This window comes from Tachysurus fulvidraco, chromosome 7, assembly GCF_022655615.1.
Source record: "Tachysurus fulvidraco isolate hzauxx_2018 chromosome 7, HZAU_PFXX_2.0, whole genome shotgun sequence".
NCBI classification, from domain to species: Eukaryota; Metazoa; Chordata; class Actinopteri; order Siluriformes; family Bagridae; genus Tachysurus; species Tachysurus fulvidraco.
The window spans coordinates 2,458,248-2,483,247 of NC_062524.1; the positions used below are offsets into that span (position 1 = coordinate 2,458,248).

Sequence of the window (25,000 nt, forward strand, 5' to 3'; positions counted from 1 at the left end):
TTCGTTCCACTTACATCACAGGGTTTTCTTCCTTATGGACATTTTGTTTTGTATTGTTTTTAGTCGCAGTGAGAAATCCGAAGTGTACGAACGTCTACTGGATTTACTCACATCCCCTTTAAATGTGATTGTTTCATGTTCCATGCTCAGCTTTGTGCTAGTTAGCTAGCTGTAGTAGCTAGACTCTGTCACCAGAGGCACTAACGAGCTGCCAGGATTTGTTCTTCCTTGTGGAATATGACAGAATAAGATGAAACCACAGCTATTTTGTGTCAGCTCGCAGTGGTGTTGAGTCGAGGAAGGATAGAGTCAGTGGCAGGGATTAGTCTCTGTACATCATCCCAGAGAATTTACACTGAATTTAGAAAATAAAGATTCAAATGTTTATATCACCAAAATTAGGTCCCTGTGCATGTATCAGTTATAACTCTGTGTCTCATCTCTGTCTCATCTCTGTCTCATCTCTGTCTCATCTCTCTCTTAGCTCTGTCTCATCTCACTCTTAGCTCTGTCTCATCTCTCTCTTAGCTCTGTCTCATATCCCTCTTAGTGCTGTCTCATCTCTCTCTTAGCTGTCTCATATCCCTCTCATCTGTCTCATCTCTCTCTTAGCTCTGTCTCATCTCCCTCATCTCATTCGGCTCTCTCATCCCTGTCTCATCTCCATCTTAGATCTGTCTCATCTTTCTTACCTCTGTCTCATCTTTCTTAGCTCTGTCTCATCTCACTCATCTCTGTCTCATCTCTTTCAGCTCTGTCTCATCCCTGTCTCATCCCTGTCTCATCTCTGTCTCATCTCTTTGTCTCATCTCTGTCTCATCAGTCTCAGCTGTCTCGTCAGTCTCAACTCTTTTTTCAGCTGTCATCATTTTTCATCTCTCTTGTCTTTCTGATCACTCTCAGCTCTGTCTCATCTTACTCAACACTGTCTCAATATTGTCTCAGCGCTCTTTCAGAGAGATAGAACAAAGATCCATGGGGGGGGTTTAAAAGTGAAAAGTCTGGGATAAATAAGATAAAAATGTATCCTTGAAGCCTCTGTTAAAGTTAATGCCTGACCACACACACACACACACACACACACACACACACACACACACACACACCTTTGTGAGTGTGATTTATGTGTCTCACAGCACTATAGAGAGAATGCAGTGGGGGTTCGTCTCACTGCGCAGAATAAGGACATTAACTTCATTAATATAATAACAGCCTAATCATAATGAGTTAAAATTATTGCTCAATTAGTGTGTGTGTGTGTGTGTGTGTGTGTGTGTGTGTGTGTGTGTGTGTGTGTGTGTGTGGTCTCTCTAATGAGATTACGATGGCAGTGATTGTGCAGACGTACTGAATTAAAGCATTAGCATTAGCACTGTGACACTCAGGCGCTTAGCATCACTGAGAAGCGAACATCTCATTTGTCACATTGTTTTAGAAAGTATCAACATTCTAAAGAGACGATGTCTCCATGGTGATCCCCAGTATGACATCATCAGGTGGCGATTTACAAAAAGTGTGTGTGTGTGTGTGTGTGTGTGTGTGTGTGTGTGTGTGTTTGTGTGTGAGTGCTTAGAGTGTTTTTGAGATTAATAATTTAAAAACACTTTGAGTTATATTTTATAACTTCTCCCACACAGACACACACACACACACACACACACACACACACACACACACACACACACACACGCAGGGGATGTAAACACTTATGTGATCAGGCTAATCTACTCCCAGCTTTTTGTTATGAAAGCACTAACACAGGGATTAGAGAATCCACAACAACACAATCACTTTGTAACGTCTGCCGTGAGCAGCTTAGAGAGGAGTTAACACAGGCACACACACACACACACACACACACACACACACACACACACACACACACAGATCAAGCGCAGCAGTTACACACTGTATTCTGTCCCTAGTGTATTACAGTGGATATGGTTTGAATCGCTATAAATAAACTGCACTGCATGTAAACAAGCTGCTTCTTCTTTTTTTTTCACACAATCTGAAGAAGTAAAAATCGTGACTCATGTGTTAACACAAGTCTCTTCAAACCACAACATTCTCTGTAGCCCAAATAACTTACAGCCTAAAATCTGGGGCATTTTGAAAATGATCACATTATCATGCCTTGTGCTATGGTGGCAGGACAGAGGACAGAGTCAGAACGATTTACTGTATGAGCCATTTTCCTGTTTGTTCAGCATAGAGTTAGAGAGGGTTTGGGTAAAATCCACGATGGTGCAGAATGTAACAGATCTACAGAGCATTCAGGACATATTCCTAGTGTTCGTATTGCCTGCGTACCTGATGGACATGATGTCTGTGGTCTTGTGGTCCTGTCTTGCACTTTATATTATGTATCGTTGGGTGTTTATTGTATCGAGTGTTGAGCTTATATCCAACCAAACAAGCACCAAAGCTGCTGGTCACCAATAAAACGATCGTGTACCTTGTGATTAGACATTCCCAGCTGAGCTTAGACTGAATTTCTTTTAGTCACTTTAAATTAAAGCCAGCTAGAGGAACGAAGGTAAAGGCGTGCTGTAGAGATCAGGAACATCGTCATATCACAACATACACATCTGTGTGTTCCACTGGCCGTAGTGATGGATGCTTTCGAGGCAGCGCGAGTGTCTCAGAGCGCCTATAACCGTAGGAAGTCATGAATCATTCAGCATGCTTATAGGAAAGTGTGTCACATGATGTACGCGATAGAGCGTACACGGCGATCCGACACCCTGAGTCCACAACCGATAAATACACAATTTGTTTACTAATAACTTATTCCCGACGGCTCGGGTTTACAGTAAAAGGAACATCGCGTACACTTTATATTCGTCCACACATCTCCGTTAGTGACTGACACCTAATATCAGTGGACTCGTCCACGTGGTACACGTGATCATCTCTGCGGCTTTCGGTCATCACAAACACAGCTTGCGTGCGTGCGTTTATCTTTCTGAAGATTGATGAAATCTTATTTGAGGAAATTATAAGCTGACAGACATTTGTATTGGTTTTCCATAAGTAGCGGACTCAGACTTTTAGACCCTGCTCAAGATAGTAATTGAGTGATCGAGAGAGAGAGAGAGAGAGAGAGAGAGAGAGAGAGAGAGAGAGAGAATGTATAGCTAGAGAGAAAACATGACTATAGTAAGCTAATGTCCATTTTGTGTAATGCAATGCAACTGATAGTGGATCTATTAGATATGATGAGTGAGCACCGAATGTAGCTGAGAAATCGGATTGACGTTGCCCTCATCTGCTCGTTTCTGGGGTTTTAGTTACCACACGTTCGAGAAAAGGAGGGGAGAAAGTGAGGCACAAAGAAGAGAAATCTTGCTATGTTACTGTTGGGTAAATCTCTATGCTGCGGCTGGCATAGCTCCCACCCCTACAGCTTAGGATGACGTGGACCCCCGGGCAGAGCGATGTCCGTACTGCTGCCTGAGGGGGGAGAGACAACCACGGCGAAGCCTGAGGACAGAAAGAGATCTCTTGCAAAATTAAGGGGGCAGAGCAACAACCTCCTAGTATCAAGCAGGCAGAGGAACGTACAGTACTTGGACGGGCAGGCAGATGGAGAGACGTCCTCAGTGGGGCAGGGTGGTGGGGATGATGTCATCAGCATGGTAAGGAAGCAGAGCAAGGCTGGTCAAGATGCTATCAGCTAATCAGAGAACAGAGCAAAATAGGGGAAAGGTCACGACAAGAAGATTAACAGAATCTGGATCAAAAGAAATACAACAAAAATCAGAAAATCACAACTTAATGTTCGGCAACAAGGGACAGATATGAAAATGTCTCACAAACCAGACATTTAGTTGTCTGGAGTTTGTGCAGTAGGTTTTGTCCCTCAGCTTGTTAACCAGTGATCTGTAGGGTGTTGTTTCTATGAATTGTTCACTGATTTATTCATCCAGATCCAGATCTGCCCCAAACTCAGAGTCTGTACTGGCAACACTGGGCATGTATTAAGAATTACATTTGTGGATGGGACACCAGTCCAAAATACAGTACTCTGCCTAGGGGCAATTTAGTGTGGGAAACAGACAAGGGGGAGAACATGGAAACTTCACCAGAGAGTATTTTCAAGTATTCTACTTTGGCTAACCCTAACCCTAACCCTAATCAATCCAAATGAAGCAAACTGCTTCAGGGTCACATAAGTCATCCATCCATCTATCCATCCATCCATCCGTCCATCCATCCATCCATCCATCTTCTACCGCTTAACCGGGGCCGGGTCATGGGGGCAGCAGACTAAGCAGGGACGCCCAGACTTCCCTCTCCCCAGACACTTCCTCCAGCTCTTCCGGGGGAATACCGAGGCGTTCCCAGGCCAGCCGAGAGACATAGTCCCTCCAGCGTGTCCTAGGTCTTCCCCGGGGCCTCCTCCCGGTTGGACATGCCCGGAACACCTCCCCAGGGAGGCGTCCAGGAGGCATCCTAAACAGATGCCCGAGCCACCTCAGCTGACCCCTCTCGATGTGGAGGAGCAGCGGCTCTACTCTGAGCTCCTCCCGAGTGACCGAGCTCCTCACCCTATCTCTAAAGGAGCGCCCAGCCACCCTGCGGAGGAAACTCATTTCGGCCTCCTGTATCCGGGATCTCGTCCTTTCGGTCATGACCCAAAGCTCATGACCAGGGGTGAGGGTAGGAACGTACTATTCTAATATGTATGACTATCATACTATATAATATCCATCCATTCATTCTCTAGACCATCACAGGGAACCTCGCAGGAGAATCGGGGCACAAGGCAGAGCAAGGCAGGGTACACCCTGGGCAGGATACTATATATTATGGATTATAAAGTCAGGGACGTTTGTTTTCTCTGCAAAGCTTTTTTTTTTATTTTTACCATCAAGCCTTTAAGCATTGAGAAATATTAGATGTTTAGCGAGAAGTCAAAGGAAGTCACTGAAATACACACACACACACACACACACACACACACACACACACACAAAGATGTTTAGAAACTGAAGCTGACACATAACTAGGTGTGGTAACCAGTTACCAACAGATACGTCTGGACAGATACTAACTAATTAACATAACAGGCAGGAGGCAGGAGGAAGTGAACACAGAACCATGTGGCATCACTACATTATGAAGATTAGACTCTATAGTTACTGTGAACGTAAGGCATTTCTAAGAGCAGTTGCTGCACTGCCGCTGTGCTGTGTGCTTCTGTGCTTGTTTGGATTCAGTAGAATTAGATTAACAGAAACTTTACGGCAGCTTTAATACACTCAGCTCACAGCGTTGTGACTAATCCAGTTTTATAAGATCTGCCAAGTTGCACTTTTTGTGCAGTGTGACATCAGAGCTTTACTGAATGAAGACGCACTTCTGAAATTAATTCTATCTATCTATCTATCTATCTATCTATCTATCTATCTATCTATCTATCTATCTATCTATCTATCTATCTAACTATCTATCTATCTATCTATCTATCCATCCATCCAGTGGTCTGTAGCACATGTATGTACATTCTGAGCTTTCTGTTGATTTCCTTTTTTAATGTTTTAGACATTTAATGTGAACCTCTGAAACGTTCCTGATTTCCTGTGAGCTGATTGTGGTCAGCAAAATCTACTCGTGAATGGAGTTAAATGCAGATTTGATGAATGAAGTCCTAACTCCAATCATCGATCATGTTGGTGGGTTAACCATCAGATCGTCCTCTCAGATGAATAAAGCAGTCATTTTCTGTTTTCGTTCCATTAAACCGGTCAGTGGGTTCATTGAACGAGGGCTGATTCTAAACGACATGTTCTGTAGTTAGAACCTCTATTGGAAATGACACTTCAGCTTGACTTACACGATCCTGGACATACAACATCGACTGCTGAATCTCTCTGTCAAACTGACAGTTGAAGGTAAAGATTCCACCATCTTTCTGAGCTCTAAACAGCTGAGCTGAGGCTTTCACCAGCCTGTTGGGGTCACCATACCTGCAATGATGCAAATATATAATCTTGCTAACCTTTTTTATTTATTTATTTTAAATAAAGCATTTCAGACATTATCATTCATCATAATAGAATAATTATTTTAGCTTGATATCTTAACTGAACTACGGACACCACAGAGAGCCCCATCCTTTCTCATCTGATGCTCTTAAAACTTAAGTACAACAGCACAATCTAGTCGAGCTGTGGAGGAAAACCAGACCAGTTGGGGGTGGGTGAGGGTTTGGGTAGTCTATGTAAATGGGTGGGAGGGGGTTTGGTTAATCTATCTATTTGGTCTGTCTTTCTAAATGGCCTAGAGTTTAAGTAAGTGTGTCTTAGACTCATTTCTTTACTTGTAAGTAACATTCTGATCTTTGTGTACTTGGCATTGCTAGATCTAGTCTGATGACTTTATCCTGTTGAAAATGTTGCCACTTGCAACTTGGATCCAATCCCATCCACAATGATCTAGTACGGGGTCTCCAATCTTATCCGCAAAGGGCCGGCATGGGTGCAGGTTTTCATTCCAACCAAGCAGAAGCCACATCAGAGTCTACTAAAAGCCAAGAGCAGCTGATTAAACAGGTGGAATCAGGTGTGGCTTCTACTTGGTTGGAATGAAAACCTGCACCCACACCGGCTCTTTGCGGATAAGATTGGAGACCGTTGCTCTAGACCATCTCACAAGACTTCTAACTCTACAATCATTAATGTCTCCATAACATGTATCATTTGCATTCAAGACCAGGGGGGTTATTCCCATCAAGAAGTAACCTACACTTGATCCTTCAGACACCAACCAGAATGGCATTTCTTTTCTTTCTAAAAATCCTTGAATGCCCTGTCTATAATCAGCTATATCTCTACATTACCAACCTCAAAGATCTTAGAAATTTGGGCTTCAAAGGACATTTTACAAAAACTTCCCAAATGGCCATCAACTCAGTATCTCACACCCTCAGACATCCAGGTTCTTGCTCTGCTCACAGAATGTCTGGCAGACATCTCATCATAGATGGCATCTCATCAGTTGAAAAGGATTCCCAACTAAATGTAACTGCTGTTCATCTGGAGATGCATACTGTACCCACCTCAAGATCTTGTGATTTTTCTGGACTTCCTGGACTCTCAGATCTCACCAATGGTCACTGCAATTGGTAACGCTGGACAATCAGTTGTCCTAGCAGCTGTTTCTCCATTACAACATCAGAAGTCCTGGTCCATTTCTAGCCACAGCGGCTACTCATCATTTCAAGACCGGACTCTGAATCTCACTCCCATAAGGTCTGCCTCTCTTCACCATTCCACCTTTGCGACTAATCAAAACTCTCTAGCAGTTCAGTTTCTTTTCGACCTTCTTCTCTGGCTTCCTGTAGCTGCCTGCATTGGATTCGAAACAATGATTCTTTCCTACTAATCTAAAAATGGCCCAGAACCCACTTACATCAAAGCACTTAGCACACAGCGCTCTTCACTCTACTTCCTCAGATCCTCTAGCACTGTACGGATGGATCCACCATCTCTCAAGGTACAAGGAAAGCTTGCATCAAGGCTTTCCTCTGTTCTGGTGCCTAGGTGGTGGGATAAACTTCCCCTAGATGTGCCCACGGGGAGATCATAGTCAGATCAGAGAGGATTTTAGGAAGTGTACTGAAAAGTCTAAAAGCTTAATTCACATCTTATCCCCCTATGAAAATGCTGCAGGTCAGCTTCTCACATACTTCTCACAAGGACTTATCAATTTTAAAAGTAAAAAAAAAGAACAGCTGTACTGTACAAATCCTCCTGGACTGTTCCAAGAGCTCAAAGGCTTCTAGTGATTTCAAAGCTCAATCACAGTCCCTGTACAACAGATCTCAGTGATCTGGAGGCCTGCAGTAGCAAGTTCTTCAGTCTGTGATGTTCACCAACATGATCCTCATCCAACAGTTTGAACATAAAGGTTTGTTTTCATTATTGTTGATTTTTTATATTGTGATTAATACCCCCCCCCACACACACACACACACACACTAATGTGATCTGGGAGTTGGTACCACAGCAGCTCTACATGTAACAGATGTTACTGACATACACAGACACACCATGATTAATGAGTGTGGGTGTGTGTTGTATGGGACTACAGTAATGGTGATGATGATGATGGTGGTGGCAGTGGTGGCGGTGGCGGTGGTGGTGGTGGTGGCGGTGGTGAATGTGGTCAAAATCATAATAAATATTGGGGTTATAATGAAGATGGTTATTATATTGATTAGTGACGTGTTGATATTAATGTTCTCAGATATTTTCTGATCAGTAACATGTACGTGACATGAGTATTAACCAATCAGAGGCATCAGGGAACAGTGGAATAGTGCAGTGTCAACAAGTGTGCTCGATAAAAATGTGGTGAATATACACTCTATACACTCTATACACTCTATACACTCTATACACACACTCTATACACTCTATACACTCTATACACTCTATACACACACTCTATACACTCTATACACTCTATACACTCTATACACTCTATACACACACTCTATACACTCTATACACTCTATACACTCTATACACACACTCTATACACTCTATACACTCTATACACTCTATACACACACTCTATACACTCTATACACTCTATACACACACTCTATACACTCTATACACTCTATACACTCTATACACTCTATACACACACTCTATACACTCTATACACTCTATACACTCTATACACACACTCTATACACTCTATACACTCACACTCTATACACTCTATACACACACTCTATACACTCTATACACACACTCTATACACTCTATACACTCTATACACTCTATACACTCTATACACACACTCTATACACTCTATACACACACTCTATACACTCTATACACTCACACTCTATACACTCTATACACTCTATACACACACTCTATACACTCTATACACTCTACACACTCTATACACTCTATACACTCTATACACACACACTCTATACACTCTATACTCTCACACTACACACTCACACTCTAAGCACTCTATACACTCTATACACTCACAATCTATACACTCTATCCTCTCACACTCTACACACTCACAATCTATACACTCACAATCTACACACTCTATTCACTCACACTCTATTCACTCACACTCTTTACACTCTATACACTCTATATACTCTATACACTCTATACACTCTATATACTCTATACACTCTATACACTCTATACACTCACACTCTATATACTCTATACACTCTATACACTCTATATACTCTATACACTCTATATACTCTATACACTCTATATACTCTATACACTCTATACACTCTATACACTCTATATACTCTATACACTCACACTCTATATACTCTATACACTCTATACACTCTATATACTCTATACACTCTATACACTCTATACACTCACACTCTATACACTCTATACACTCTATACACTCTATACACTCTATACACTCTATTCACTCACACTATATACACTCTATACACTCTATACACTCTATACACTCTATATACTCTATACACTCTATATACTCTATACACTCTATACACTCTATACACTCTATATACTCTATACACTCTATACACTCTATACACTCTATTCACTCACACTCTATACACTCTATACACTCTATACACTCTATACACTCTATACACTCTATACACTCTATACACACACTCTATACACTCTATACACTCTATTCACTCTATACACACACTCTATACACTCTATACACACACTCTATACACTCTATTCACTCACACTCTATACACTCTATACACTCTATACACTCTACACACTTACACTCTATACACTCTATACACTCTATACACATTCACTCTCTGCACACTCTACACTCACACACTCACACACTCACACTCTGCACACTCACACTCTACACTCACACACTCACACACTCACCACACTCACACTCTGCACACACTCACACTCTACACACTCAGACTCTACACACACACACACTTGCTCACCTCATTGCTCCACACCCATGCATACCTTCACGTACCCCAGTTCACTGCAGCTTATTTGTAATGTAGCCATTTGTAATGGCGACACTCACTAAGTCATGTTCACACTCGCACAAACTGTGTAAATACAATTAAGATGTTTTATATGGTGACTTTTAATGCAGTCAGATTCTGCAGTTCCTCAGAAAATAAGCAGTTAGCAGGATGCATTGGTTTGATCATTAATCATAAAATATGTTGATGATGATGATGATGATGATGATGATGATGAAATAATATCCCCTTTCAGACAATAATATAATTTAATGTAAGGATTTAATATTAAAATGTAAACTAATCACACACACACACAGACACACACACACAAATTTAAGGAAGGAACGAGGGAACACCCTTGAAGAATAAAAAAAAGAGATACTGAGCGCAAAAGCACACAAAGAGAGACAGAGAAAGTGGGAGAGAGAGAGAGAGAGAGAGAGAGAGAGAGAGAGAGAGAGAGAGAAGGGAAGAGAAGGGAACACCCCAGCTGAAGACAAACGAGTGCAGCACTGAGCGCCTGAGGCAGAGAGATAGAGAGAGAGGGAGGGAGAGAGGGAGGGAGAAAGGGGAGAGGCAGAAAGGGGCAGGATCACCCTGCACGTGAAAGTGTGTGTGTGTGTGTGTAACAGAAAGAGGTAGCGCGTGTGTGTTGTGTCTGCGCTCATTCCTCTCTCTCCATGGCCGACTCTGGCTGTGTCCTGATCCCCAGTGCAGCAATGCTCCCTCACCCCGTCCCAACCTTCCTCTACCTGCCCGAGGTAAGACTCCTTCTGTTCCTCTCTTCCCTCGCTACCTCTGCTCATCCCTTCATCCACCTCTCTGTATCGATTCTTCTCTCCCTCTGTCTCATCCTTCCACTGTGTGCCTTCTCTCTCCCTTCATCTCCTCATCACGTTCTGTCGCGCTGCTCTCTTTCCAACAGGGTATTGTGCTACCTCTCTCTCTCTCTCTCTCTCTGTCTCTCTCTCTGTCTCTCTCTCTCTCTCTCTCTCTCTCTCCCCATTCATCCTTTTGTTCCTGTAGTTCCTTCCACCTGTGTTGTCTTTATAAAAGCAGAGTGCTTGTATTTATTTGTTAGTGTGTGTGATTGTACATTATGATAATTTTTATATTATCAGACTCTATTAAAAATATGTAGTGTTTGTGTGTGTGTGTGTGTGTGTGTGTGTGTGTGTGTGTGTGTGTGTGTGTGTGTGTGTGTGTGTGTGTGTTTTGTGAGTTCTGGCATTTTACGCAGCCGAGAGAAACTGATGTACGTATGTTTCGGGACTTTTGTTGTTGTTGATGGAGCCAAGCGAAAAAAAGAGAGTGTGTGTGGAGAGTTTGGTGTTCCCCAAGTATCTAATTATGATACTGTAGTGTGTGTGTGTGTGTGTGTGTGTGTGTGTGTGTGTGTGTGTGTGTGTGTGTGTGTGTGTGTGTGTGTGTGTGAGTAGTTTGAGATTTGTTCTCTGAGTTGTATAGATCTGTCCTCTCAGATCATGTTACTGAATTACATCACCGTACATTACATCACATCACTACATCAAGTCCCTGGCTTATAGTGGCGTTATTTTATTCTGCATTCTGATTGGTCGTCACATGTCGATACGTTTCCTGTCACAGCGGCTCTGACGGTAGTGCAGCTGTACATCACGTCACACCTATGTTTAGGATTAAGGCTCTCCTTCTGATACAGTAGGTATGGTTTCTATAGTAACAGGAGGAGGTGTTTGTGTGAAGGAGTCTCCAGTGTGAGAGGTGAAGATGTAGGACGGAGGGGTTTGTGCTCCACTGCTGCATCTTTATCTCATGTTCATCACTACAGCGGGAGTCAGAACACCGTGGGGATGTTTAGTTCTACATTAACACTATAAAGGGATTAAAAAAAAACATGATGTTTTAAATAATGAAATACTTTTAGTTTTCTGTATCTAATGTTCTTCATTATTAAAAATGTAACGTGGGACATACATTCACCAGACTGAATAAAATAACACTCGGTAAATCAGTCACACACACACACACACACACACACACACACACACACACACACACACACAGAAACACACACATGTACATACAAGCACACACACAACCACACACACACAACCATACAAACACATACACACACAAGTACATGCACACACACACACACATACGAACACACATAACCATACAAACACATACACACACACACACATATATATACACACACACACACATACACACACAACCATACAAACACATCCACACACACGTACATGCACACACACATATACTGTACTGTACATTCACACATACACACATACAAATTTGTCATTCTATTACATGGAAATATAAATCAAACAGCATGGTGCTTTGTGTTTCAGCGACAGCATATGTGTGTGTGTGTGTGTGTGTGTGTGTGTGTGTGTGTGTGTGTGTGTGTGTGTGTGTGTGTGTGTGTGTGTGTGTGTGTGTGTGAGACAAAGTGCATTCCACTTACTCCTTTTAAATCATACCCCAACATCAGTCTATTGACCTCCATTCCTCTCGGCCATCTGCGCGTACACACAGACACCCTCACACACGCACACACACACACACACACACACACACACACACACACAGAACTGAGGGGGTCGCCGTGGAGATGTGACTTGCTTGGCCCAGAAAGCGTCGGACTTCCCCAGAGAGCCGCACTCTGTAGACGCTGTATTCTGTGTGTGTGTGTGTGTGTGTGTGTGTGTGTGTGTGTGTGTGTGTGTTTAAGACAATAACAGTAAACTAAACACTATGTAGGTCTTATTTTTTCCGTATCCTTACAAAGTAATCACGGAGGATAGACTGAAGATAGAGATGTAATCTTTATGGTCTGATTAAATCCCAGATAAATCTCTGTGTCAGTCGTGTGTGTTGTTTCTCTCTCAGCTCTTCTTCACCACGCTAACTTTCACACCACGAGTTAGACCATGATTACATTCTCTTTCTTTGTTAGGTGACTTTTTACTGTCTTGGTTGCCAGATTGTGATTTCACTTGTAATGTCCTTTTCCTTCACTAGGTTTTTATCCTTATGGGATTAGATCAGCTCTCCCTCACTGTGTTAGCTTTGTCCTGCTAGTTTACTCACAGTTTAGTTAGTTACTGTCTCGTTCACCTTTCTCTCTCTCTCTAGCTCTCACTTTTAGCTTTCACTAACTACTTTGATTAAAACTAGGGGGAAAATCATTGCTAGGGTTTTCTAAGACATTAGCCCCACCCACTTGATATCAAAATGGAATAATGCCATCTATGCTAACATGTATTATGCTAATATGCTAATTCAAACCTGAGCTAACCTGAGATTTAATAATCCAACAGTTTCACACAAAACACAAAACTGCTCATATGTCCTGTATGTGTGTGTGTGTGTGTGTGTGTGTGTGTGTGTGTGTGTGTGTGTGTGTGTGTGTGTGTGTGTGTGTATGTGTGTAATGAGTGGCTAATGAAAAGGGTTTCTTTGCTGCAGTGCTGTCATTTATTAGGATTTTGCTTTCTGCGTTCATTTATTTAGAGACTTTCAGATCAATTTCAAGCCCCAGTTGATTTTACACACACACTCACACACACACACACACACACACACACACACACACACACACACACACACACACACACACACATACACAAGTTAGCTAATAAATACATACACACTGTGGCTACACTGCAATGCTATGTTTCACCTGTGACTTCTTCAATTATAGGCAACGAGGTTGGAGATAAACAAGTGAAGTGTGTGTGTGTGTGTGTGTGTGTGTGTGTGTGTGTGTGTGTGTGTGTGTGTGTGTGTGTGTGTGTGTGTGTGTTTGTGTGTGTGTTAGGGGGCATGTCAGGGTGTGTAAAATGAAATGGGGCTTGAAATTGATTTGAGGGATGAGAAGCAGTAAGTGAAAATATACTGATGAGGTGAAACGGCATCACTTGACTATAGATCTTGTAAAAATTTTCTAACAACTAAGATTTACCAAGAGCATCGATGAGGTAAAGTGTAACTCTAACCTAAACCTGCAGTTAGTTTCACGTTCGTGTCACACCTCCAGGGTCGGGGTTCGACTCCCGCCTCCGCCTTGTGTGTGTGTGGAGTTTGCATGTTCTCCCCGTGCCTCGGGGGTTTCCTCCGGGTACTCCGGTTTCCTCCCCCGGTCCAAAGACATGCATGGTAGGTTGATTGGCATCTGGAAAACTGTCCGTAGTGTGTGAGTGTGTGAGTGAATGAGAGTGTGTGTGTGTGCCCTTTGATGGGTTGGCACTCCGTCCAGGGTGTATCCTGCCTCGATGCACTATGACGCCTGAGATACGCACAGGCTCCCCGTGACCCGAGAAGTTCGGATAAGCGGTAGACAATGAATGAATGAATAACTAGTTAGCTTTAGCGCATAAACACAGATCAAATAGCTGCTAATTTTCTCATTTGGAAGAAGCAAAAATGGTGGAAAGGCCACGCCCACAACTCCCATGCCACATCATTAGCAGTAGCTAAATTCCCAAATATGTCAATCTACAAGAAAGCTGCTAGTTTAAACCTAGGGTTCATTTTATAACTGATTTTCATTAGCTTAGCAACGTAGCAATTCCCTAATCAGTTCAGTCTGAGGTGTTATTATCATCATTATTAGTGAATCACGTATCATGTGATCGAGATTTGTTTCCGTCACATTTTCTATGTTGACAAAGAGGTTAAAATAAATCTATGGACGTTACGTATGAGCTAATTTTCACATCGACATGAACATGGTGTTGTTCACGGTACAGAAATGAATGAAGCGTAAATTCTAAGGATTCGTGTCGACTTTTCTACTAAACAAACGGGAGAAGAAAAGTGCAAAGCCAAATCATTTTGAGAGAAAGAGCTGATAATGCAATAGTGTGTTCATCTCAAATGGAGTGAGTCTGTGTGTGTGTGTGTGTGTGTGTGTGTGTGTGTGTGTGTGTGTGTGTGTGTGTGTGTGTGTGTGTGTGTGTGTGTTGGTATTAGTCAGTCAGTCAGTGAAGCAAGTCAAGGTGCGCTTGTAACATTTTATGAGACCCATATAAAGTCAGAACCTATAAAAGACGACCCGTGTTTGCACGCATGCGTGTGTGTGTGTGTGTGTGTGTGTGTGTGTGTGTGTGTGTGTGTGTGTGTGTGTGTGTGTGTGCTTAGTTTGAAGCTGCATGTTCCTTTCTATTATTTATCTGCTTCTAAACTGATAAACAAAACGAGACGTTAAACACAGCTGTACACTTTCTTATTCTCATCTCAGACCGTTGTACATTTCATGTACGTGATGTTGTGTTTTATGCGTTTCTTCCTCTGTATATATGTGTGTGTGTGTGTGTGTGTGTGTGTGTGTGTGTGTGTGTGTGTGTGTGTGTGTGTGTGTGTGTGTGTGTGTGTGTGCACATGTGTAACATGCTTGAACAGTGTGGGCAGTGAGAGGAAAAATGCTGTGTAAAATGGATCTTGTTGCAGTGGTGTCTCGCCATGTACTTACATTTCATGGAGGAAAATCCAATCTTACGCTCTCTGTGTGTGTGTGTGTGTGTGTGTGTGTGTGTGTGTGTGTGTGTGTGTGTGTGTGTGTGTGTGTGTGTGTGTGTGTGTGTGTGAGAGAGAGAGAGAGAGAGTGTGTGTGTGTGTGAGAGAGAGAGACAGAGAGTGTGTGTGTAAATGTGTGTGAATATAACATTATATTTCCACAATGCACTCTTTCGCTTTCATTTCAATTTTCACTCCCTCACACACACACACACACACACACACACACACACACACACACACACACCGCTAACTCACACTCACATACACACACACAGGACTTTTTGGGCACTTCAGGGAGAATTACGCTGACAGAGGGAGCCGGTGATGGAGCGATTTGAGGTCATAAATTTTCCATAGCTCAGGGTAATTTATGAGCTCACTCTCTCCTTCTGTGTGTGTGTGTGTGTGTGTGTGTGTGTGTGTGTGTGTGTGTGTGTGTGTGTGTGTGTGTGTGTGTGTGTGTGTATGTGTGTGTGTGTGTGATCAAGTTTTCATCTCTATATATCTTATAATCATTATCTATTAAAGTGCCAGTAATTTTCTCTCAGACTTCTGTCTGATTTCTAAAAACAATAATAAGCAAATGAAAATAAACTGATGTTTCCTGTGTCGTATGGAGTGAAGTGACATAGGGCTAAGTGTGTCGTATGGTGTGAAGTGACATAGGGCTAAATGTGTCGTATGGAGTGAAGTGACATAGGGCTAAATGTGTCGTATGGAGTGAAGTGACATAGGGCTAAATGTGTCGTATGGAGTGAAGTGACATAGGGCTAAATGTGTTGTATGGTGTGAAGTGACATAGGGCTATATGTGTTGTATGGAGTGAAGTGAAAGTGACATAGGGCTAAATGTGTCGTATGGTGTGAAGTGACATAGGGCTATATGTGTTGTATGGAGTGACGTGACATAGGGCTAAATGTGTCGTATGGAGTGAAGTGACATAGGGCTAAATGTGTTGTATGGAGTGAAGTGACATAGAGCTAAATGTGTTGTATAGAGTGGAGTGAAAGTGACATAGGGCTAAATGTGTTGTATGGAGTGACGTGACGTGACATAGGGCTAAATGTGTTGTATGGAGTGACGTGACATGACATAGGGCTAAATGTGTTGTATGGCGTGAAGCTTTGTGCTAAATGAGCGCTCAGTCTGAGGAGTTTTCTGCTGACTGCATCACGGTTCCTCATGTAGACGTGATGAAGAGAAACATTAAGGTTAACATGAAACTGGAGCTGGTTGTGTGTTAGTGTGTGAGCTACAGACGCCATCAGGCCTCACAAACATCAGCTATTTCTGTCTGTGTGTTAGTGTGTGAGCTACAGACGCCATCAGGCCTCACAAACATCAGCTATTTCTGTCTGTGTGTTAGTGTGTGAGCTACAGACGCCATCAGGACTCACAAACATCAGCTATTTCTGTCTGTGTGTTAGTGTGTGAGCTACAGACGCCATCAGGCCTCACAAACATCAGCTATTTCTGTCTGTGTGTTAGTGTGTGAGCTACAGACGCCATCAGGACTCACAAACATCAGCTATTTCTGTCTGTGTGTTAGTGTGTGAGCTACAGACGCCATCAGGCCTCACAAACATCAGCTATTTCTGTCTGTGTGTTAGTGTGTGAGCTACAGACGCCATCAGGCCTCACAAACATCAGCTATTTCTGTCTGTGTGTTAGTGTGTGAGCTACAGACGCCATCAGGCCTCACAAACATCAGCTATTTCTGTCTGTGTGTTAGTGTGTGAGCTACAGACGCCATCAGGCCTCACAAACATCAGCTATTTCTGTCTGTGTGTTAGTGTGTGAGCTACAGACGCCATCAGGCCTCACAAACATCAGCTATTTCTGTCTGTGTGTTAGTGTGTGAGCTACAGACGCCATCAGGTCTCACAAACATCAGCTATTTCTGTCTGTGTGTTAGTGTGTGAGCTACAGACGCCATCAGGCCTCACAAACATCAGCTATTTCTGTCTGTGTGTTAGTGTGTGAGCTACAGACGCCATCAGGCCTCACAAACATCAGCTATTTCTGTCTGTGTGTTAGTGTGTGAGCTACAGACGCCATCAGGCCTCACAAACATCAGCTATTTCTCTGCTGCTTGTTGTCAGTAAACATGGAGACACGAAACTTCTCTCAGGAAGACTTTACTGTTTTCTCATCATGAACCGGTGGATGGATGCGTGTGGTGTCAGAATGCTAGATACAGTATGTGCGCTACATCCTGGTGTCCTGAGGGCCAGGGGGCGGAGCTTCAACATAAAGAGTTAGCAACTACTAAAAGCTAACGTACAGAAATATCTGGGCCAAACTAACCTAGAGAAAGAAAGATAACCCTGGAAAATGTAACCTAGCAAGATAGAAATAAACTAGCGAGAGTCATCTATACTAATAAGAGTTATCTAAACTAGTGAGAGTCATCTAAACTAGTGAGAGTTATCTAAACTAGTGAGAGTTATCTAAACTAGCAAGTTATCTAAACTATTGAGAGTCAACTAAACTATTGAGAGTTATCTAAACTAGCAAGAGAAATGTAAACTAGTGAGAAAACTTATGAGAGTAAGTTTGTAATGTGTTATTGTATAGCAGTTAATCTAGCGAGGAAAATGTACTTTAGAATAAATATTTTAATAACTTTTAAAATATGCTTAGCAGCCTGAGTGACGCTGTAGGTGGAGTCATTACAATATTAGGCAACACCCACTAGAGGACTGATGGGAAATTACAGCTGCTGTTTATTTTATCTTATATAAAAAAAGAATCCTATATTTTTATTATTATAATATAACGTTTATTTCAGACGGAGTTTTATAGCCGTCTCCTTTATAGATGCAATATATGAAATTGTAAAAATCAGGAGATCGGTGTATTATTTTTCTTCTTCTCGCTCTGCTCTTATAAAAGCACATAACACTGTGATCAGATGACAGAAAGGATGATGTGTAGCTCGAGGGCTGAGAGGAAAACTTCCCAATATAGTTATACACACTGTTAGATTGAGTTTAGTGAAGAGAGAGAGAGAGAGAGAGAGAGAGAGAGAGAGAGAGAGAGAGAGAGAGAGAGAGAGAGAGAGACAGAGAGAGAGAGACAGAGAGACAGAGACAGAGAGAAAGAAAAAGAAGCATGATAGAGTGAGAGAGAAAGAGAGAGAGAGAGAGAGAGGAGGATGATAGAGAGAGTGAGAGAGTGAGAGAGAGAGAGGAGGATGATAGAGAGAGTGTGTGTGAGAGAGAGAGAGAGAGAGAGAGAGAGAGAGAGAGAGAGAGAGAGAGAGAGGGACAGACACTGTGAGAGTTTCTCTAACCTTGTAGTTGGATGATAAATAAAAAAAAAAGGATTTTTGAGCTGTTCTCATTTCCAAATGTGTGTTTATGACTTTCCTAAAATAAGGAGTGAATATCGGAGGAATTTTGGAACAATAACCTGCAGCTCTGTGGGCTTTCACTCACTTCTCCTTCTTACTGTCTCAATTTTCCGGCTCCAACCTTCAGGGAATCTCTAACACAATCCACCGGCGAGCGCCAGCACACCCCGAGCCTCTGACTTATGAGCTCCTCTTAATGCACGCTTAGAAAGAGATAAAGTGATGGAGGGATAACGTGATGGAGAGATAACCTGATGGAGAGATAACGTGATGGGGTTTGGATTGGCCTCAGGTTCTGCCTCTTCTCTAGTTGCTTTTGATTTGAATTTCAGAACTTCTGATTTTCTGAATGTTTTATTAACCAGGACTCAGAATTACAGAGTCGGTTATTATAAGGAAGAAAATGAATCTCTCTCTCTCTCTCTCTCTCTCTCTCTCTCTCTCTCTCTCTCTCTCTCTCTCTCTCTCTCTCTCTCTCACACACACACACACACACACACACACACACACACACACACACACACATTTTACAATTATTTAAATTTTAGCTGCAATAGAGTGGATTTTATTTCATGTGATTTTTCTTTCCTGCTGCTTTAAATTATTTCAATAGTTTTTTTTTCATGTATTATTAGTTTTGGCTTGAATTGAAAATTGGCTTCAAATTAATATTGATAATGCATTTAGTTTCGTTTGGCTAATCTTTTATTTCACATTTAATTTAGTTTGATCCTTATTTCAAATGTTTTATTTTTATTAATGTTATTTTATTAGTAAAAAATAGATTGTTTTAGCTCCTCCCCTTTCCCATTTTTGGCAATAAAAATCAGTGTTCTGCATGTGTGTGTGTGTGTGTGTGTGTGTGTGCGCGTGCGTGTGTGTGTGTGTTTGTGTGCGTGTGTGTGTTTGTGTGTGTATGTGTGTTTGTGTGCATGTGTACGTGTTTGTGTGTGTGTGTGTTTGTGTGTTTGTGTATGTGTGTTTGTGTGTGTCTTTGTGTGTGTGTGTGTGTGTGTGTGTGTGTGTGTGTGTGTGTGTGTGTGTGTGTGTGTGTGTGTGTGTGTGTGTGTGTGTGTATGTGTGTTTGTATGTGTGTCCCACATTCACCTCATTATCAGACACCTCATTATCAGTGTGTGAGCGGAGGGAGGATCAGAGAAGTGCACTAGTTAGGCAGCCTAGTTCCAGCCGTGATAATCAATGATCTGAAAACTTTTTTGCTCTCATTAGAAACCAGTTCTCTGCAGTAAACAATCAATAAAATGACACCAGCAATGTTTTAGCAGTGTAAACATGTCGGTACGGATCTATGAGATAATACACACAGCTGGGTAAGCGGAAACCTACCCCATAATGCCCTGGGCAGTGCTCAAAGATTACAGAGAACACAGAAAACACAGAGAACACAGAACACAGAGAACACAGAAAACACAGAGAACACAGAGAACACAGAACACAGAGAACACAGAAAAAACATAGAGCCCAGAGAACACAGAGCCCAGAGTCCACAGAGAACACAGAGCCCAGAGTCCACAGAGCCCAGAGAACACAGAGCCCAGAGAACACAGAGAACAGAGAGCCCAGAGTCCACAGAGAACACAGAACACAGAGAACAGAGAGCCCAGAGTCCACAGAGAACACAGAACACAGAGAACACAGAGCCCAGAGAACACAGAGAACAGAGAGCCCAGAGTCCACAGAGAACACAGAACACAGAGAACACAGAGCCCAGAGAACACAGAGAACAGAGAGCCCAGAGTCCACAGAGAACACAGAACAGAGAGAACACAGAAAAAACATAGAGCCCAGAGAACACAGAGCCCAGAGTCCACAGAGAACACAGAGCCCAGAGTACACAGAGAACACAGAGCTCAGAGAACAGAGAGCCCAGAGTACACAGAGAACACAGAGCCCAGAGAACACAGAGCCCAGAGTACACAGAGCCCAGAGAACACAGCACAAAGAATACAGAGAACACAGAGCACAGAGAACACAGTGAACACAGAGGCCAGAGAACACAGAGAGCACAGAGCCCAGAGAACACAGAGCCCAGAGAACACAGCACAAAGAATACAGAGAACACAGAGCCCAGAGTACACAGAGCCCAGAGAACACAGAGAACACAGAGAACACAGAGCACAGAGAACACAGTGAACACAGAGAACACAGAGCACAGAGAACACAGTGAACACAGAGAACGTAGTGAGCACAGAGAAACAGAACAGTTGCGTGTGACATCATACTGTTCATTAAGGTTATTTAATGTATGCTTTGTTCTTGATCTCTGCTGAATATTAATTTAATGTGTAAACGAACAAACACACATCAGCCATGACATAATGGGTCATGTGACATGATTTCAGTGGAAACATCACGTGCTATATGACTTTATTTGTCAGAGATCCTCCTCATTAATAAATCAGCCTCAGATATTTTTCAGTGTTTTGAAGTTTTGATGAGTTTTTTTGGGGAATGAAGGCGAGGCTCAGAGTTACACACTACACCACCGCTCTGTATCCCTCTTCACCCTGAGGCGGGGAAGAGACTCGGAGTGTGACACGTCATGAATGATTTAGCTCTACAACGGCCCTGATAAAATGGATGAATAAAAGATTCTCTGGAGGATGAAAGAACGAGAGTGAGAGAGGACTCTTTTCTTCTGTCTCATTCTTTCGCTCTTTGATCTGCTGGAGTCTTTTCTTTAATGATTCAGCTCACAGGAGATGGTGGCGGTGTGCGTTAAATAAGAGGCAGTTAAAGGTGCGATAGGTCATATGTTGGTTTATTACTGGCTGACTATCACACTTACTGTGTGTGTGTGTGTGTGTGTGTGTGTGTGTGTGTGTGTGTGTGTGTGTGTGTGTGTGTGTGTGTGTGTGTGTGTGTGTGTGTGTGTGTGAAACAGAAAAGAATGACTACGGTGTATCTTTGATTATCTCAAGTGGTGTGTGTGTGTGTGTGTGTGTGTGTGTGTGTGTGTGTGTGTGTGTGTGTGTGTGTGTGTGTGTGTGTGTGTGTGTGTGTGTGTGTGTGAGAGAGATGTTAGAGGTAGGTTTCTGTAGCTAAAAGTGAGATCAGTAGATTTGGATCGATCTTATCCAACACTCTCTCTCTCTCACACACACACACACACACACACACACACACACACACACACACACACACACACACACACACCATCCTGTTCTCTACCTTCGTCCGTTATTGAATGAATTCTCTTCTTTTTCTCCATATTTAGCCCGTGAAGGAGAGAAGCTCATTCACAATCAGGGAATCCCCCATCTCTCTTTCTCCCTCTGTCCCCCTGTCTCTCTCTCTCTCTCTCTCTCTCTCTCTCTCTCTCTCTCTCTCTCTCTCTCTCTCTCTCTCTCTCTCTCTCTCTCTCTCTCTCTCTGTCTCTCTCTCTCCACTGTCTGTCATTCTTTGTATCCATCCATCCATTCATCCATCCATAGCTCTCTCTGGTAGAAAAGTGCTGAGTGGCTCACAGTCCATTGAGTTTCCTTAGCTTATCAAATTACAGCCACCTTAATAAACCACTCAGTACTACACACACACACACACACACACACACACACACACACACACACACACACACACACACACACACACACACACACACACACACGCTGAGTGTCGTAAATCAGTTTTCTCCTTATTTCCGCCCTAGGCACTTTTGCTCTGATTGGGCACAAGTGCACACACACACACACACACACACACACACACACACACACACACACACACACACACACACACACACACACAGGCAAGACCAATTCTTTTTTTTCTTTTCTTTATTTTTAACACTACCTACATTTGGGTGCGAAAGCAGAAGCTGAATATGAGGTCAATAGATCAGAAATTCGAGCAGAGCAGCGATCATTAGCTGTAATCACCAGTGTACAGCTTCAATTTGTGTCGTATAAAGATCATTAAAATAGGACCAAGAGCTGTGCTAATGTTAGCGCAAAGTGTGTTGTGTTCTCTGGCTGTGTGTTGTGTTCTCTGTGCTGTGTGTTGTGTTCTCTGGGCTGTGTGTTGTGTTGTGTTCTATGGGCTGTGTGTTGTGTTCTCTGGGCTGTGTGTTGTGTTCTCTGGGCTGTGTGTTGTGTTGTGTTCTCTGGGCTGTGTGTTGTGTTCTCTGGGCTGTGTGTTGTGTTCTCTGGGCTGTGTGTTGTGTTCTCTGGGCTGTGTGTTGTGTTCTCTGGTCTGTGTGTTGTGTTCTCTGTGCTGTGTGTTGTGTTCTCTGGTCTGTGTGTTGTGTTCTCTGGTCTGTGTGTTGTGTTCTCTGTGCTGTGTGTTGTGTTGTGTTCTATGGGCTGTGTGTTGTCTTCTCTGGGCTGTGTGTTGTGTTCTCTGGTCTGTGTGTTGTGTTCTCTGTGCTGTGTGTTGTGTTCTCTGGTCTGTGTGTTGTGTTCTCTGTGCTGTGTGTTCTGTTCTCTGTGCTGTGTGTTGTGTTCTCTGTGCTGTGTGTTGTGTTCTCTGTGCTGTGTGTTGTGTTCTCTGGGCTGTGTGTTGTGTTCTCTGTGCTGTGTGTTGTGTTCTCTGGGCTGTGTGTTGTGTTGTGTTCTCTGGGCTGTGTGTTGTGTTGTGTTCTCTTGGCTGTGTGTTGTGTTCTCTGGGCTGTGTGTTGTGTTCTCTGGGATGTGTGTTGTGTTGTGTTCTCTGGGCTGTGTGTTGTGTTCTCTGGGCTGTGTGTTGTGTTCTCTGGGCTGTGTGTTGTGTTCTCTGGTCTGTGTGTTGTGTTCTCTGGGTTGTGTTGTGTTCTCTGGGTTGTGTTGTGTTCTCTGGGCTGTGTGTTGTGTTGTGTTGTGTTCTCTGTGCTGTGTGTTGTGTTGTGTTCTCTGTGCTGTGTGTTGTGTTGTGTTGTGTTGTGTTCTCTGGGCTGTGTGTTGTGTTGTGTTCTCTGTGCTGTGTGTTGTGTTGTGTTGTGTTCTCTGTGCTTTGTGTTGTGTTGTGTTCTCTGGGCTGTGTGTTGTGTTGTGTTCTCTGTGCTGTGTGTTGTGTTGTGTTGTGTTCTCTGTGCTTTGTGTTGTGTTGTGTTCTCTGGGCTGTGTGTTGTGTTGTGTTCTCTGTGCTGTGTGTTGTGTTGTGTTCTCTGTGCTGTGTGTTGTGTTGTGTTCTCTGTGCTGTGTGTTGTGTTCTCTGGGCTGTGTGTTGTGTTGTGTTGTGTTCTCTGGGCTGTGTGTTGTGTTGTGTTGTGTTCTCTGGGCTGTGTGTTGTGTTGTGTTGTGTTCTCTGGGCTGTGTGTTGTGTTGTGTTGTGTTCTCTGGGCTGTGTGTTGTGTTGTGTTGTGTTCTCTGGGCTGTGTGTTGTGTTGTGTTGTGTTCTCTGGGCTGTGTGTTGTGTTGTGTTGTGTTCTCTGGGCTGTGTGTTGTGTTGTGTTGTGTTCTCTGGGCTGTGTGTTGTGTTGTGTTCTCTGGGCTGTGTGTTGTGTTGTGTTGTGTTCTCTGGGCTGTGTGTTGTGTTGTGTTCTCTGGGCTGTGTGTTGTGTTGTGTTGTGTTCTCTGGGCTGTGTGTTGTGTTGTGTTGTGTTCTCTGTGCTGTGTGTTGTGTTCTCTGGGCTGTGTGTTGTGTTGTGTTGTGTTCTCTGGGCTGTGTGTTGTGTTTTGTTGTGTTCTCTGGGCTGTGTGTTGTGTTGTGTTGTGTTCTCTGGGCTGTGTGTTGTGTTGTGTTGTGTTCTCTGGGCTGTGTGTTGTGTTGTGTTGTGTTCTCTGGGCTGTGTGTTGTGTTGTGTTGTGTTCTCTGGGCTGTGTGTTGTGTTGTGTTGTGTTCTCTGGGCTGTGTGTTGTATACACATATAAATATATGTTTAGTTTATATGTTTTTTAAAGAAATGCAGCTTTACAGAAATATCAGCTACATTCAGGATATAAATTGTATTATAACTACAAGCTGCATATCATGTCATGTAGTATTAAAGTTCAGTAATATAGCTGCATCGTTACTGCATCGTTACTGCATCGTTACTGCATCGTTACTGCATCGTTACTGCATCATTAATGTTCTTGGTCATTGTAACTGGCAACAAAAATTCCCTGCCAAGGAGCTCTGATTTTTGGATATATTTTTATCTCATGGTGATATTTTCTGATTGAGATTCT

General features: G+C 42.8%; 1 protein-coding gene across 6 annotated transcripts in view; it reads left to right on the forward strand.

The window, feature by feature from the left end:
• The window catches only part of LOC113650480 (RNA binding protein fox-1 homolog 3-like), a 155,196-nt gene that overhangs the window by 68,006 nt on the left and 62,190 nt on the right, over positions 1-25,000 (forward strand). The window contains exon 1 of one of the 6 annotated variants that reach the window (XM_047816770.1): positions 10,621-10,773. The exons of the other annotated variants lie outside the window; for them this stretch is intronic. Within the exon in view, the coding sequence (XP_047672726.1) occupies positions 10,693-10,773 (81 nt within the window). The 5' untranslated portion in view covers positions 10,621-10,692. Of the gene's footprint in view, positions 1-10,620; positions 10,774-25,000 lie in introns of those variants that run through there. 6 annotated transcript variants of the gene reach the window in all.